Genomic DNA, 15,215 nt, shown 5'->3' with positions numbered 1-15,215 from the left:
TTGTTCCATTTCACATTAAAGAAGCACCAGAATGGGCGACTCTTTGAAACGCTGTGATATTCTATATTTTACTTGGATGCAGTAGAGAGAAAGGAAGGTGTTCAGCCTGGACAGGTCATGTAGCAGCATCATGCTGGTGTCCCAAGCTGGAAGAGCAGTTGGCAACTGTTAAAATGTAACATTCCATCCTGGCTAACAACTGCTCTCCGTTCAGTTCAACAGTTCAGCCACATGGAGAAGGTACCACATGCTTCCTTCAACTCTTTTTTGTTTTAGCTACACTATCCACTGAGTTTTATGTCGTCTGAAGGTTTGGCATTTGGAAGAAAACTGCTTTCAGGATTAGATGGTTAGCCTGACTGCTGATAACTTTAATTCAAAGCAGTACTTACATTCCACCTGGTAAAAATCCAGGGATGGTTTTAGGGCTCTTGGTTATTCCATCCATTTTTAAGGGTCAGGGAGTTAGGTGTTAATGCCTGGGAGATGGGCATTGTGTCTCGGGGGGTGGCCCAATTGTACTGACTACAATCCAAAAGCTTTTGGAGATGGTGCTCTTAGACATAGCTGTTAATGTCTAGAACTGGGAGAAACCTGCTTTCAAATATTCCAGTATTTTCAAGTATTTGGCCTTGTTTTCATTTAAAAAATTTCTCAGAAACTCATTCTGAAATAACCCCCAACCTGGCATTTACAGTTATTAGGTGGAATGCCGTTCACATCCAGGATATAAGCCTGAGTTTACATAGGCAGGGTAAATCTTGTGAGCTCTTACCTCTTTGGAATTACAAGTTTATCATATCTTTGAGAAGGATACCTCAGGTTATAAGGATAAGTGAATTGCATCATCAGAGATGGTGCTAAAATCTGCAAGCTCTGATAAGATGGAGATGTGGAACAGCAATTGTACTTATGACTAACAGAAGTGACTCATGCTGTGAAAGTGCCATCTCTGCAATATTGTGCAGACTTTTTAGCTGGTGCCACATTGATCAACAGAGGGACAGCAGCAGTATATGTATGAGTAAAGAAGCAATAATTAAACAAATCCATGTAGACAGTCTATTATTCCCATTAGGTTTTTGTTTGTCATCTTTAAAAACAGCTGAAGCTGAAAGATGGTGTGGGCAGTGTAATAGCAGTAGTGTCAACATCAAGTCCCAAATTTTTTTTAGTTTTTGTTGGGAATCTTTCTGGATTTGTTTCTGATCACATGTTTTCCCATAGATTCCTGTCCTTTTATAGTAAGGCAGTACAAGCGCAAGATTTGCACTTGTACAGCACATTTCATTGAAGATTGATCTGATTTTTCCATTGTACAGAAAAATAAACTCAGCCACATGTCAGTTAAATGACTTAAGAGATTTTCTTTTTCCTTCCCACCAGTAGACTGTCTTACCCCTATTCTAATCTTGAAACAATTTTACTTCACCAAACACCATTGACTTAACTCAGTAACTTTAGAGCTATCTAGAGCTTATAACAAAAGTCATGAAAGATAACTTGAAATGTTGTAAACTATAAGAATGTGGTCCCACAAAATCTTTGTCATGCATTTATAGCAGTGTGAACTGTCATTTATTCAATCCTATGTTCACAGATGTACTAATCCATTTATTCCATTTTGATTGTTATATTTACAACACCTGAAAACTGTTTTCTCCTGCAGCAAAACTACAGCAAGTTTTCCTGTTTCTGGGAGACAGAGCCCGTAGGCTGTAGAAGGATAAGCTGTGACTTCTTTCACAGAAAACCCCGTAATATAAATGGACTTTACTTGCCTCCTAGTAACAGTGAGTAAAAATATTTTCTAAACTATTTGTTCACTAGAGTAGTGAAATAGACAAAAATGTCATTCCTGTGCTTATGTAATATATAGTGAGGTTAAGAAATGCACCATGACAAATCAATCAGGTATGATCTGCTAGCCCAGCAAGTTTAAGGGAATGAAAGGAATTTGAATAAGATTGCCACATGAATTATTTTAGCTGTCATATTATGAATCTTCATACTTATTAGTGATATAAAAAAATGAAGTCACATTTAGGTTTCTGAGATCCATGGAATGAAAATGTTGCTTAGCTTAAATTTCTGATTAAATCTCTCTAGTAGTTCAAATGGTTAGTATGCAGGTAATAATTTAAGAGAAATCAAAAGCAATGTGTGTGGTGGTGGGAGGAGGAGGTTGGTAGGGACACCAATATCTGTTGATAGAGCACAACATGTATGGATGAGACGCCCCTTGTAGAGATAACATCAGATTACAGAGCTGTTTGTGCAGATGTATTCCTAGTTTGTTGTTTTGAATAAAAATCTGGGGCTTGAACATTGGTTAAATATTACTGAAGTGCAGTAATAGTGTATAAAGCAGCACTCTTATTGGTGGAAAACTCCACCATTACAAGTCGAGTTTTTTCCTCATCCATTTCTAAGAGGAGCTCTTGAATACCAGAAATCCAGGTAGGCAGCTGGAACCTGGAGCAGGATAAGAGTCTAGGGGCAAACAACAAACACAGCTGTCAGAAGCAGGAGTGAGGAAAGCAAGTCACCATGAAACCTGAGGTTCCTGAAATTCCCCCAGGAAAATGTAGCCTCTCATATCTGGATATGTGGAGCCTAACTAAGCACACAGGATCAAGGCAAGACCTGGAGTGCTGTTTTTCCAAGTGCCCATTCTGCCTTCAGCACAGCTCCTTCTTGCAGAGCACACTTTTGGCTGTGGTGGAAGTCAGAGACTGTACCCAAAAGACACTGTGGGCAAGGGTATCCTGTGCAAGAGCAATGTTTGACAATCACAACTGGAAAACAGACCAAAGCCTTTTACTTTTTACTGAAATATGTACAAGTTTAAAGCCTGTGTGTGCCACAATAGCAGATACCAAGCCTGCCTTTTTTGTTTGGTTGGTTTTTTTTTTGTTCTCACGCATAAAAATCTTGTTAAACTAATTTAAGTTTATTTTGGCTTATTCTTAAAAATAGCCTATTCTGAACACTGAAAAAGGCTCCATCAGGTTAGTGTTGTATCTTACACATCTCTTACATGAGGTACAACAAATCTAATTTGCAATCATGTTATGAGAATAGGTTTGACATTATATACATGCTGCTCATAAGCAAGCAAGAGGTGCACAAGAATAAAAACAACTGGAATAATAGAAAAACACCCACACTTTCTTTTAGACTGGAAAATATATCAAACTTCAATATTTTTAATGTAATGTGCAGAATACTGTGTTTGAAAATCAGTCAGCTTGAACCATACTCATAGACTCACCATCTTTTATAATTTTTCTTTTTAGTCCATTGTATTTCCCGGCTCTTGGAATGTGTAACCCCAGTACTAAAGCCATTTTGATGAAAATATTATGTGTGGAGATAAATTCCTGAGGAAATTAATATATACATTCCTTAGGAAAATAATATATTTTTCTAATTTTTTTTCTGATTAAGTGTAAATTATTTTTGTGTACTTCACATTCCTTCACAAAATCTGCATTTTTGTACCTAGTAATGAAAGTTGAAATTTACTTTGCTATAAAAAAAAGTATTCAAATTTAAAATGAGCAATCCTGTGCTTAGCATTGCTAAATTCTTCAAAACAGATGCTGTAGGGATTGATACAGCATGTTTGCAACTTTTTAAAATAGTGCAGTGATGAAAATGTTCCACTTTTCAAAAGTCTCTATACAGCAGTGCCCATGTCCATTCAGAGGAGCCGGCACCTGTGTTTTTCATACTTTCTGGAGTTGGAAGGTGCTCTCTTGCCAGCCTCTGCACAAGATAATGTCTAATCTTCATAATGTTTTCAGAAGTATGCCTGCTGCTGTCAACCTGGATGTGATACTTTAGCTTCCTTCTAACAAAAGAAGTTTAATGTTCTTGTCTGCAGATGTCCCATTGAAACAGGATGTCCAAGGAGGCATTTTGCATCCCGCCCATCGTCAGGACTCACTCAGAAATCAAGACAATGTTTTAGTACCAATTCATCCTCCACTGATTATAAACCTCAGTGATGAAGAGGATGATGAAGAGGATGATGATGAGGATGATGACGAGGAAGACAACTGTAAACAGTTTTTTTACTTTATAAGCAAGTTGTATGGGTTTTGTCAGCTCTTGCAATGTACCTCACAACTGGGTTATTACAATAACCAGGAAATTTTTAGAAAAGAGTTGTTGAAAAGTTTTTTGAGGTAGTTTTCAGTTAGTCTTTTAAATGTTGGAACTGTAGTCACCAGATGTGAGCAGGACAGTATTTTCTAAAGCCTGCAATCCAATTAAAATGGCCATCAAAAACTCTTCAAAATTTTGGGATGAAATTACAAGCTTAGGAGATACTTTGTTTCTGAGAAATAAATTTTTGAACAAGGGCTGTATGCACTCATCAGTGAAGGTGAAGTCACAAGTTTTTTACAAAAGATAATTATGTGACTTTAACTTAAGTAATTTTTTCAGCTGATTTACTAAACTCTGTAGGCAGTCATTTTTGAGAGAAATTTATTCTTAAATCTAGCAAAGAGAATTAATGCAAACCTTCCAGTAGTTGAACTGAATGTTTTTACATATATATGTACATATATGTTAATACAGTTAAACCATTGACTGTTTTACTTAGAGATAAGAGTCTCATAGGGATGGAACAAATGACATATTCCTGGAGAGTGAACAGTGAAAGAATGACTTACTTTCAGGGATACATTCAGCAAATTACTGTGCTGCCCCAACCCACTTTTCACTTTCCCACTGCCCATCAGGTTGGCTGGTAGACCAGCCTGTTAGTGCTTCCTAACTTGGTCTCAGCCTGAGTATGCCACTTAAACACTATAGAAAGCAGGGCTTTGCTAATCTTTATAGCCTTAATTGAGAGAGATCCAGAGCACTCATTTCATGCTCTGCCAGCAGGCATTACAGGGCTTTGTAACTTTGGGCAGAGGTTTTGTGACAAACACACTCTGGTGACACATTGAATCTGATTTCCTTGTGCGTATAAATGAAAGATTATTTTGAAACTGCATATTGGAGATATGTTTGAATTAACAAATGTTTATTTTTAAAAATATGTTTTGACTGCAATCCCATTCCACATGGAAATACCTAATATTAAGTAATAAGATTTCAGTCTAGAAGCACAGGTTGCAGTCAAAACTTAAAATAACCAATGACAAAATTAAAGTCATTATCATATTTTATTATTAAGAATAATTGAAGGTCTTTGTATGGTTACCTTGTAATCTTTTACAAATATTTCCTGCAGATGTTTCTAGCTGGATGCCTAAGACTGTTATAGATATTGAAGAGGAAAGAGCAATAAGGGATATATGCTATAAATCTGGTAAATATGAAATTAATATTTCTTTCCTTAAAAGAAATGCTTCCAACACAGTAAACTTTAGCGCTTTTTTTTTCCATCTCTTGGGGCATGTGTAGGAGAGTATTATGGGATTCAGAATCCTTACAAACACCAATCAACAAAAACTGTGTCTTCACCATGGCAAGATGAGTTGTTACCCTTGGAAACTACTGAACAAAACTTGCAGAAAGGCAAGTATTTTGATTTCTTTGGATTGTATTTACCACTTCTAAAACTGCTGTAACAGGGAGAAACTGTTACATAGTTTGCACTTCCTCCCTGCTTTTTAAATTTAGTGAAAATGAAATATTGCAGAAACATATTTGTATTTGTCAGCAAATTACACAAACGCTTCACTCTTTTTTGCCATATATATAGTCACACTTGTGCTGATGACCTGCATCAGTTGTGGATGGAAAAGGCAGAAATGGGCTATTAGCCCAATCTTTTCTGACATAAACAACATAGATTTTTCATATAATTTCATTATAAAGATTTATGTAGTCTAATTTTAACCATCCTAAGGTTAGGAATGTAGTTTAAAATTCTCATCTAGGCTCTCTGGTGAAAATGAAGAGAGACAGGAACTCCATTGAATCTCCTTTTTATTGAGTCACCAGGCAGTGCCAAAGGGTGAGATGAGCCACTTTTCCAGAGGTGCTCCATGACCTCTGCTGGCTATCTTGGGTGTCTTGATGTCAAAATGTAGTGTTAAATCAAACTTTTCTATTAAACTAAATTTAGATTAAATGCCTCCTTCAATTATCTTGTAAAAGAGAAGAAGAACAAAAGAGTTACATTTTTTTGTTTTGAATTTTGGACTATCGAACATAATTAGGGTCAAAGGAATACAAATTTATAAACATTGACCCCGGTTCTTTTTGTTCATCGTTTATTATTCTCTTCTAATTTCTAAATTTGGATGTTTGTTATTAAAATAGTTTTGATTAATTCTTTCTAACAAATACACAGATATATTTAGTCTATAGATGAGAGGCTCAGTGACAGATGTGGGAACATACCTTTTAAGAAGTGTCTTTATTTAGTGTCATCTATCATTAGATGCTATAATAGAAAAAGATTGATATGCTTCTCTAAAACAGTTTTTCAATTGAGTTCTCTGAGGCTTCAGGTACTATGATGGCATGTATTTTGAAAATGCCATAAATTCCATTAGATAGAATTAAGAAATATAATTCATGGGTAGTGAGAAGCTCATGAATAAGCAGGTAGTTTATAGATAGGTCTTTACTTTGGAGCCATAGTCTTATTTAGTCTATGAATTATGATATTTTCCTATTGAGCATGAAAGAGAGACATCAGTTACACTAGACAGGATTAAAATAATTAATAAAAGAGAAAGAAGGTTATGAAATGAGAGGTTAAGAGAAATTGCACTAAACTAATCAATGTCTCATAGGGGTGGGAGAAAGAGAATGTCAGTGCCATTATCTGTGCTTACACACAGCTAAACATTCTTTCTGTTACCTTTCCAGGTGATGGTAACACGATTCCTACAAGATTTAATAATACAAGAAAAGAAAAGGAGAATTCAGAAAGAAGAGTATCAATAGAGAGTATTCCCAGAATTGATCATAAATCCTTTGACAGTGGAGGTAATATACTGTAGCATCAGCTTCTTATTGCTGAATGTCATGTGGTAAATAAAATAACTAAATATGCATGCATTAAACTTCTCAATTTTGCATTTGAGTTATTATATGTTTATGTTCTAGACACTCTTTCTCATGCTGAACCATTAATGCTAACAACAAACCATTAGTTATAACATTATATATTATGGTTATTTTAGGATTGCAGTGGAAAAAATACTTTATGCAGGTTACAGTTGATTTTGGGGAAGAAAGGGTTCTGTGGAGTTACAAAAAAGCAGGCATAGAGATGCAGACAAATTGGTTAGAGCCTGGTGCTAGTAACACCAAGGACGTGTGTTTGATCCCTGTATGGGCCATTAATTTAGGAGTTGGACTTGATGATCCTTGTGAGTCCCTTCCTCCTCAGACTATTCTGTGACTGTGATTCTGTGACAGTCTGAAGTCCAAATGCTTTCAAAAACATTATCCATAGTTGAGATGAATAAGCTTTGTATTTTTCAGTTATCCTACAGAAAAATAGCAAAGCTGCAATCCTGCAACTTGTGTAACAGAATCCCATCCCTCTGAGTAAACTTGGTTAAGCAACTGAGTTCAGTACTGAATCATGTCACTGAAGTTGAAGAATGCCCCATTCTCCTTGAATTCGCTTAAAACTGAGTGACATTCATCCTTTTTTCATCAATATTTATTAATGATAAAAATATTAATAATTGTAGTATTCTTTTTTTCCCTTAGTTTGTCAATGCAAAATAGTGCAATACCATGCTAAGGCTTGCTCCATCTTGAAGCAAACTGGTGTGTGTCTTCTAGCTCCAGAACTATTGCACAGTAGAAATGAATCTTATGTTCTACATCTTTTCCTGACACCTTTCTGTACAGAAGTATCTTTCTTTTTAGATATTCTTTATGTCTGTATAAACACTTACCACTGAGCCACAATTCAATAATTGAATCTCTGCTCACAATTATATGTATTTAAAGCTTTTAACAGACTGTTTAACAGCTCTGCTTAGCAGACTATTCTCTCTAATTTTTGTGGGCCTTATTAAATCAGATATTTGGTTTCTACTCACTTCAGCTAAAAAAATGGCATTTAAAAAGCAGACTCTGCATTGTTCACCTTTCTCAGGGTGCTCTCAAGTATAGATAACTATGAGACTCCTTTCCTACAGGAGGTGGTGGTTCTGTGATACAGAGGAGCACATTTGTTGATGGGAACAGATTTGAGGCACTACCTCGGGAAAAGGAACCAATTACATCAAAATATTCCAATGTGAAAGGTACTTCATTATTATATATTTGCAACTTTTTAGATTAGATTACTTTTGTTCCTCTGCAAGTGTGTCGAACATTATATATGTTGTGTAAAACCAATCTGAAGTGAAATTTCCATTAACAGTGTGAATTCTTTCACTGCAAGATGACAGCGGTTGTTGTATGTTATGGTTTAATTCTGCTTCTTTCAGCCAGTTTGCATCCTCTGATAGATTCAATTATGAGTCCCTGAGTTACTAAAGTCTTTGATGCTCATGTTAGATCATGGGGAATGCTGTGCGCTTTCCACTCAGGACAAGTAAAACAGATTTGATTGTAGGTAGTATCTCACAGAACACAGGACTTAATAAAACCAGTAAAAATATAGTTAAGGAAAGAGCATAACACTTGTGATAGAGTATGTTTATCAAAAACTAGTCAGGTACAGCAAATTAAAATACCCACACCAAAGTACCTTAATGATAAGTTTCATCCTTTTCACAGGAGAGTTCCAGAATATATTTGTCAATTTATAAAATGTTATTGTGAGTTGATTGTTATCCAGTTATTTCTTTGCAGTTTTAGAATAAAAGGGAAAAAAAGGACAGATTTTGGTCTTTGAACTACCCCATAAACTGAAGCCTCATTTTGCCTGAAATAACAGGAACCAAAAGTGCTTATTTACATTAGCAGGAAAAAAGGGAGAACAAAGCCCCATCTTCGCAAAGACTAGCAGGGCCAGAAGAATACTGTGATTACTTTAAAATGCAACTTTGTAGTTGCAAACTTTGTTCAGTTTGTAGTTTGAAGTGGGCTTACCTATGCAACCAGTGCTGTTGCAAATTTATCTCCATCATTTGTAGTATTTTGTTATGTTCATGCACTGCACGTGTCCAGGGTGTATCCAGATGCTACAGGCAGAAGTCATTCATGGTTCAGCCAGGCATCCTTTGAAGTGCATGGATTGGCCTCCATGGGTTCAGCTATGGGTGTTCTAGAGGTCCACACCTATGCAGTGTAGAGAAAGGATGATCTGATTTTTGCATTTAATTTTTGAGTTGGTCTTCAAGATTTCTTCCGTTAGAGGAAATATAGACACTTTTGCATTCCTTCTGGGGAATGACACTTTTAGAATAATTAACCTGTGAAACTATGTTCCACCCAAAGGGTGGAACATTATGAATTAGGAGATTATAAAATAAAAATACCACAGTATTTTTGGCTATGAACATTTTTTGTGCTTTCTAAAAAGTGAATACATGTTATTTTAATCCCTCAGAAACAAACTACACTGAAATGGTAAAGAACCACCACTTTAAGGAAGTAAAGGAAAATAAAAGGATTTCTGATCAGCGAAGAAATTCTGCTAATGCAGTAACTGGCAAAGGTATTTTGAAAAAATCATCAGCTTATTAATTTCTATTTACTAAACTGTGAGATGTTTTAGCACTATCTAGTAAATTTTGTTCTTAGTGTCAAATATGGACAGCCCACACTTGGATTGATCTATCTACAAAGGAAATTTTTTTAATCTTGTTTGGTCTCCAGTTGCATGCACTCTGTGAAATTCTGAATAATAGGACAACCTTTTTGATTATATTTTCTCTTCTAGGAATTCACACTCCAGACCCCAAAGTAAAACCAGGTTATCAACAAAGGGGTCAAAGTAAGGAGGATGAAACTGCTTCTTCCAGTCCATATGGGAGAGACACTGGAAGATACACTCATTTAAATTCTCCAGAACCTCGACGATCTGCTTATGTAGTCTACCGGACTGTCACTCAAAAACCAAAATTCAATGGACCTACAGGTGGGTTCCTTTATACACAGAATTCTTATAAAATATATGCCTGTCTATATTGTGCTGCTCTCAGTTGAGTCCCTGCTGCTGAATAATAAGTTATTTGCTGCTGAATAATAAGTTATTTATGCTTAAATACAGGCATGAGTAAATTTGATCAAGCATTATTTTCACAAGTAGATTTCAGCCATATCCATAGACAGAAATGTAAAGATTAATAAAGCTTTAGAGTTCGTCAGACAGAATATTCATGAACAATAATTGAGCCATCTTTAAAGTAGGAATTCATGGATGCAATGAAGTTGGGGTCACAAATATAGTGATCCCCACTTTTTACAGCATGTCTTATGTGATTTATTCTTTTCAAATATTTATTAAACCTTGAAAACTCCACCTTTAAGTTCTTATTTTATTCTAACTACTTATAGTAGAAGTATGTTTTGCAGTAGAATTTCAGTTGTGTCTCGAGAAATATTTCTTGTTCAACCTTATTTTTCCCAGTAGGAAGTATGCTGCTTGCTTTGCAGCATATATTTCCATAACTGGGATTTCACTGGAGATTTCATGATTATGAATTTGTATTTATTTTCATTATTTAGGATTGTTTTTTGTCTTGAATAAACAAGGGTTTGGGTCATATTCACAATTCTGTATCAATTTAAATGCAGTATAAATCTTTGGTTTTTTAACATTAGTATTATTTTTTTCACATTAATTATGTTGGACAGAGGACTGAATCTATTCTTTCTGCTGGTCATAAAGGATGGTACTTTCCTTCATCTTACTCTACTGTCTTCTTGATGGTACATGCTATGTCATTAATTTGACAAGAAGCCTACAGGTGGGATTCTGAGTCTTGCATCTTTCTTTCTGGCAATCTGCTTCAGATTTATTACACCTTTCACTTTTTTTTGTCTTGATAATATATATATAGCCTCATCCAGTCTAGTATATTTGGCCTTTATTTGAATTTTCAGTTTCTCTGTTCATGGTTTCTCTGTCTTATTTATTTTTTCATTTGTCACTTTGTCAACAGATTTAGTAGTAAATAATTTAAATAATCAGAAATCAAAAAAGTGATTTCATCTTGGCAGTTTCAGTCATCTCTCTTAAGCTGGGCTCACTCTCCATTTGAGGTGCCTCCCTGTCTTAATTTCTAATAACAGGGAACTCCTTCAGGCAGAGTAATGCCTACTTTAAGGTGAATAAAGTGAAACAAATTCCAGCATCGGTGCTTTGTCTTGAAGACAAATAGTTGTGTCTTGTTTCTTTTTTCTTTGAATGTTTGCTTTCATTAAATGTGGACAAGGTGGTAGAGAGGTTATATAGAGAGAACATTCTTTATGTGAATAATGCATTTTATTAAATTTACAGGTTAAAAAAGGATAAAACATTTTTGAAATAATGGGAATCAGCATTTTTCTTATAAGAACAATCATTCACATTTTTGCTGCCTTTCTTTTCAGCAGTACCTGAGTCCTATGGTCAGAAAGGCTCCAAACAAAAGAATCAGCCTGACACCAATAGGAGATTTTGGACACAAACAGAAAACTATGGTAACATTTACACATTCTGTATAAACTGAAAATTGTAGTATTATTCCAAAATTAGTAATTTCAATTAATTGTGTTAAGATGGAATTAAAAGAAGGATATTAATAATATTCATTTTTAATGAATTTTTTAGAAAATGGTTTGTGATTAGGCAGCATACTCTGAGGCCCAGTCAAATGTCTAGCAAAAAGCCATATTATAGCCTTGTATATAGAGATTTCACAAGCAGGGATAAAACAGAAGCTGTTGATGTCTGTGGGAAGGTCTTTAGCCCAGGAACATTCCCTTTGTTAAAACCAAGGATGTTCACAGCAGAATCTCCTCTTTTGGAAGATCACATGAGCCTCATAGAAATGCTACAATATTGCAAATTATCTTTAAAGTTCTAGAGAGAGTAGAGAGTCTGCCTTTAACACTAGCTTGTGTTTCAGAGGTGATGTCTGACTCATCTGATACATTAATTGAAACTTCAGCCAATTCAATATTTAGTTCACATATCAGATTAAGGGACTCTTTCCTGAAATTGTGGCTGAAGTTAGGAAACAATGTGTATGTTTTTCCTACAGGCAAATATACTTCAGGATCTTCTAATTCACCAGCTTGGAGGAAAAGAAATCCACAAGCAAAGCCATTCTCTAAATTTAAAATAACCACTCAGGTAACTGATAGAAATGGTTGCAATTCAGCCTTTTTAGGAGAATTGGCATGTCTCTGCCCACCTAGAAAATGTAAAAGTGCTTGTAAAACTTCCTCATTCAAAATCTGCAAGGTTCTGATCAATGTTGAGTAGCTGAAAGAGCACTTAATAGTTTTGTTTTCAGTCATGTACTTTTGCCTGAATAACTAACCTGTGATTTCTATTTTTTTAAACAATAATACTTACATGAAAGCATAGTGTGTACTCTAAAGTAAAGGGCTACAAAAAGCAAGTTTTGGATTCTAGCACCAGACAACCATGGTAGAGACAATATGAGTTTGATCTGTTTCTCTGCTGGATTGTTTGTGAAGCTTCAGCAATGGCTGAACAATAACCAGCTGAGGTCTGAAGCCATGAAAGGACTCAGGCTGCTAAATGTTTGCAAGATACCCTAAAGACTATTCATACATTTTACAGCTGCCTTAAAGCTGAGATTAAAACCCCTATCTCATGTTTCATGTTGAAATTTTACTTCTTAAAATGTTTCTGAAGGAGCATGTAGTTTTACTCTAAGAAATTATGCACAGAATTTTGTGTATATCTGTTTTGACAGCAGAGTAAAGAAGACATGGAAGTGAATAAAAAAGGAGAAAAAGATACATCTAAAGGGAAATAAGGAAATTATCAACTCGGATGTGATAGAAGATGGAGAAAGACGAAGACACTGCAAATTCCAAAAAGAAGGTGCAGGAAGGAAGCACACTATAGTGTTTCAAAACTGGTTAAAAATTCTTAAAAGTATGCTCTGCATGGTGACATATAAAGATCTATATCCACTATGTTTAATCTACTATAAAATTTTGGCACTTGAAGTTATTTTTACAGACTACGGCTCTACACCATAGACTGATAGTTCATAGAGAGAAAAAAATCCCTAAGCAGAGTCTTCCCCTATTTTATTTGATAGATTTTTAAGGCATAATTCCTAATATGAATAAATACTATTAGTTATACTTAGCAGTTTCAGAGGACTTTTAATGTAAACAGCAGTAGTGGAATGCATTCTAGAATGTGGTTTGCTGGCACAAAAGCCAGATTCCTACATGGTTTATCTGCTTTGCCACATGCTTGGGGACTCACTCTGAATTTGATCTGGAGATTTTGCAATTTTAACAGAGCAGCAGTTCATATCTGTGTTATGAACTAAATGAAATTCACAAGAAAACTCAGAATTAACTGAGATATGTATTTAAATGCGTTTCAAACTAAAGTATGAAGAGTTGTATAAAGACTGATAAGAAGGATACATTAATATTGCTCTCTGGGGAAACAAACCTCTCAGTGAAATGTTACATATACATGCTTCATACCTCTTTCTCAGATGTTTCTTCAGTTTTTTGCATTTACATGACTTTTGGTCATTCTTAGAACATAATCAGTTTTTGTAAAGAGCCCTTCAAACTTCTTTCTGTAACACTAGGGTCCAGTAATTATCTCGGTGGCACCTGTAACTGTGAGAATGAAAGCATTTTACCACCTTGGAGCCTTTTCTTCTGTGACTGCTTAGAACATGAGGCTGGATCAGATACCTTCCAGGGTACTTCTGAAAGAATTCTATTGTTGTATGAGAAATATAGTCATATGTTTCTCTGCCCTACTTGATTAACTCAATAGTGGCATAATTTTTATTTTATTTTGAAATTTAATTTTTAATCATTTAAGTTAGAACATGCTGTACTGATTATAGATATGTATGCAGTTATGCATCACTGTTCTTAACTGAGAGAATAGAAAAATGTAGAGGATTTGGTTTAGCTAAGTAATAATGTACAAAACAAGAGGCGTTTTAAAATCAAACACCAGGTGTGTTGGAAATGTTCCCTCCACCTCTAATTAGACATTGGTGTTTCAAATTGTAGCACGTGATGCCTTGAAGCAACACTTCACATGTTGTCTGCCTGAGGCAATTTAAAGTCTCAATTCAGAGGGCTGTTGTATCAAGTTATTTTTTAATATCTCGATAAAGGCTTTTAATTCACTTTTTTTTTTCACATAAAAGAAATAGAAATGTTACATTTGCTATCTGTCTGGTGTCCACAATTTAGAGTTTTAAATTTGATAAGACCAAAAGCAGGCATGGGCAAATGTTGTTATGCTGGTCTGATTTTAGCATTCTGTTAAAAAGGATTTCAATATTCAAGCTGTGCAAGTGTTTAATATTGTTACTGTGTGGATCTATAAGTGCAGGCTGTGCTGTGCTGTGCTGTGCTGCCTGCTGTCACACAGATCCCTTACCACAGGAGAAAATCAGCAGCTCCTGCTTGGTACAGGTGATTACACTCCCTGCTGGGCCTCACCTTTATTTAGCAGTGCAGCAAGTTCTCAGGTGGACATCCTTTCTGTTTGACAGTAGAAATGAGGAATAGAGTTGGCCTCTTTGGGAAAATCCTGTGAGTGACCAAAATAGGGTAATTTCCCATGGGTGAAATCTGTAGGGTGTGCTGGGCTGTAGTCAGAGGCCCCATTTGGCTTGGGGCTCCCAGCATCTGAAGGCTCATATGGTTAATTCTATCTTCCTTTTCTTTTTAGTGCAGTCTCAAAAAATCATGGTCTTAAGAGGTCTTTTATAGAATCTGAACACCTTTCTGGCTGGGATCATAAAGAACAAGGCACCTTCTTACACAATTTAACCCACCTTTCCACCCTGAAAAAGCAATCCAACAAACCGAAGCCAAAAGAAAATAATTTTCTAGCATCTTAAGATGTGAATATCTCAGAAGATGGTTGGGCTAAGTGTCAGACTCTTCTCAAGGGAAACACACAGGGAAATGCAGGAAGAAAAGGATGTGGCCATGAGGGTAATACTGGGCTGATCCTCAATTTTTGTGGAATCACAGCTTCAGTACTCTTTTCATTGGAGCTTCCTGTAGAGAAATTGCAAATACTGTTCTTTTAGTCATAGCTTGCTCAACCCAGGAATTCACAGATACTAAAAAATATCTCA

At 35.6% G+C, this 15,215-nt stretch overlaps 1 protein-coding gene across 1 annotated transcript; it reads left to right on the top strand.

The window, feature by feature from the left end:
* Window positions 1–231: 231 nt before the first annotated feature.
* On the top strand, window positions 232–12,887 carry LOC311153511 (uncharacterized protein C12orf50 homolog; the record flags this gene model as incomplete). The annotated part of the gene is made up of 10 exons (XM_084205442.1): window positions 232–240; window positions 1,670–1,793; window positions 3,890–4,066; window positions 5,255–5,332; window positions 6,847–6,966; window positions 8,139–8,246; window positions 9,500–9,607; window positions 9,833–10,030; window positions 12,141–12,232; window positions 12,825–12,887. The coding sequence occupies 10 exons, from the start codon at window positions 232–234 to the stop codon at window positions 12,885–12,887; spliced, it is 1,077 nt and encodes a 358-aa protein (XP_084061568.1).
* Window positions 12,888–15,215: the final 2,328 nt, after the last annotated feature.

Source organism: Fringilla coelebs, assembly GCF_963513975.1.
Source record: "Fringilla coelebs genome assembly, chromosome: 5".
Classification (NCBI taxonomy): domain Eukaryota; kingdom Metazoa; phylum Chordata; class Aves; order Passeriformes; family Fringillidae; genus Fringilla; species Fringilla coelebs.
Note: the sequence above shows the minus strand (reverse complement) of the source record. Positions and strands in the feature narration are given on the sequence as shown.